The sequence below is a fragment of the Aplysia californica genome, unplaced genomic scaffold (genome assembly GCF_000002075.1).
Source record: "Aplysia californica isolate F4 #8 unplaced genomic scaffold, AplCal3.0 scaffold00097, whole genome shotgun sequence".
In the NCBI taxonomy this organism is placed as follows: Eukaryota; Metazoa; Mollusca; class Gastropoda; order Aplysiida; family Aplysiidae; genus Aplysia; species Aplysia californica.
Genome location: NW_004797367.1, coordinates 1,173,574 through 1,174,769, shown reverse-complemented (window position 1 = coordinate 1,174,769; position 1,196 = coordinate 1,173,574). Strand labels below are relative to the sequence as shown.

The 1,196-nt window shown below is 41.3% G+C and overlaps 2 protein-coding genes across 2 annotated transcripts in view; one reads left to right on the top strand and one right to left on the bottom strand.

Annotated features, from left to right (window-relative positions):
* Positions 1-440, bottom strand: part of LOC101857015 (long-chain fatty acid transport protein 4) — a 32,956-nt gene extending 32,516 nt beyond the window's left edge. The window contains exon 1 of the mRNA XM_013080732.2: positions 49-440. Within this exon, the coding sequence (XP_012936186.1) occupies positions 49-314 (266 nt within the window). The 5' untranslated portion in view covers positions 315-440. The remainder of the gene's footprint in view (positions 1-48) is intronic.
* A 356-nt stretch (positions 441-796) lies between these two features.
* The window catches only part of LOC101853378 (ankyrin repeat domain-containing protein 54), a 4,568-nt gene continuing 4,168 nt past the window's right edge, over positions 797-1,196 (top strand). The window contains exon 1 of the mRNA XM_005095171.3: positions 797-1,087. Coding sequence (XP_005095228.1) covers positions 916-1,087 — 172 coding nt within the window. The 5' untranslated portion in view covers positions 797-915. The remainder of the gene's footprint in view (positions 1,088-1,196) is intronic.

The window sequence follows — 1,196 nt, the reverse complement described above, 5'->3', positions numbered from 1 at the left end:
ATTAAAAAAGCAACAACAACAAAAAACACAACAACAAACTTGACTTGCCTCAAATCTCTGGGTAGTGTTAGGACCACAATTCTCATGAATTTCCATCCACCTGTTGCAAGATATACAGCAAAAAGTGCACCAAGGGTCATCCACAACCCCATGTTGAAGAACGTATAGAATACACTACCCAGAGCAATGAACAGCGACAGTTTGGCTAACATTCTGTACCCTATGTAGTAGACAAGCACGGTGTATCCGAAGTCTACTGCTGATCGCAAGCCTCGGGCGAGTCTAAATTCAGCAGACTGAAATCGGATCCGCATTGGACCGAGCTGTCAACGTCACACAGCTGACACCTTAAGTCACCTATCAGTGTGTAAAGGGTCTTTGCATCCAATCTCGTTCAGTTTGGATCAAAGGTCACTTGCTCCTCATGAATAGCAACACATCACAGTCACAGTGGGTCATCAGGCCCTCTCACCTCTTACCGTGTTGTTTCTTGCTATCACACACTCCCCGCTTGGGTGGTTACATGCGTGAACTTTGCACCCAAAAAACTTTCAGTTTCGTATAAATATTATTTCGAAATCATATCTCCGTGGAATTGTATTATCATTTCGCACTAAATGTACCTTTTCCCTTACAAAGTTACAATAAGAATAAAAGTGCATGCAATTCGGTTTGGGTGACTTTTAGATATTTTCCTTTCTTTTCTCATGATGTCTGTAATAAGAGATTACAAAAGGATCCTAGATTTTGAGGAGGCTAAACGTCGAAACTGTTGCTATGCAATTGTTTACAAGAACACGGTATTACTTCCGGGTGACTTTCGTTCCGATGCAAGACATACTATTGATCTTAGTGAACTGATGCCTGCTTGTTTTGTCTATCGACCTAGGTTTTGTTCAAACGTTGGGTTTCAAAATGGGGTCTCTTTCTATGTCAGATGTGTACATAAGCCACCATATAGAACAAAGACTTGTAACGGCATCTGGAATGGGGGATATTTCAACTGTGAGGAAATTGTTAAGAAAGAACATCCCAACAAGTATAATGGACGAGTATGGCAGGACAGCTTTGCATGCTGCAAGTTTAGGTAAGTCTTCAAGGTACCTTTTATGCAATGTACTGAAACATCCCATCCTCCGATGTCGCGAAAGTTCCGTAGTTACTACTGATTAACATTCATGCTTTCTTATCTCCTG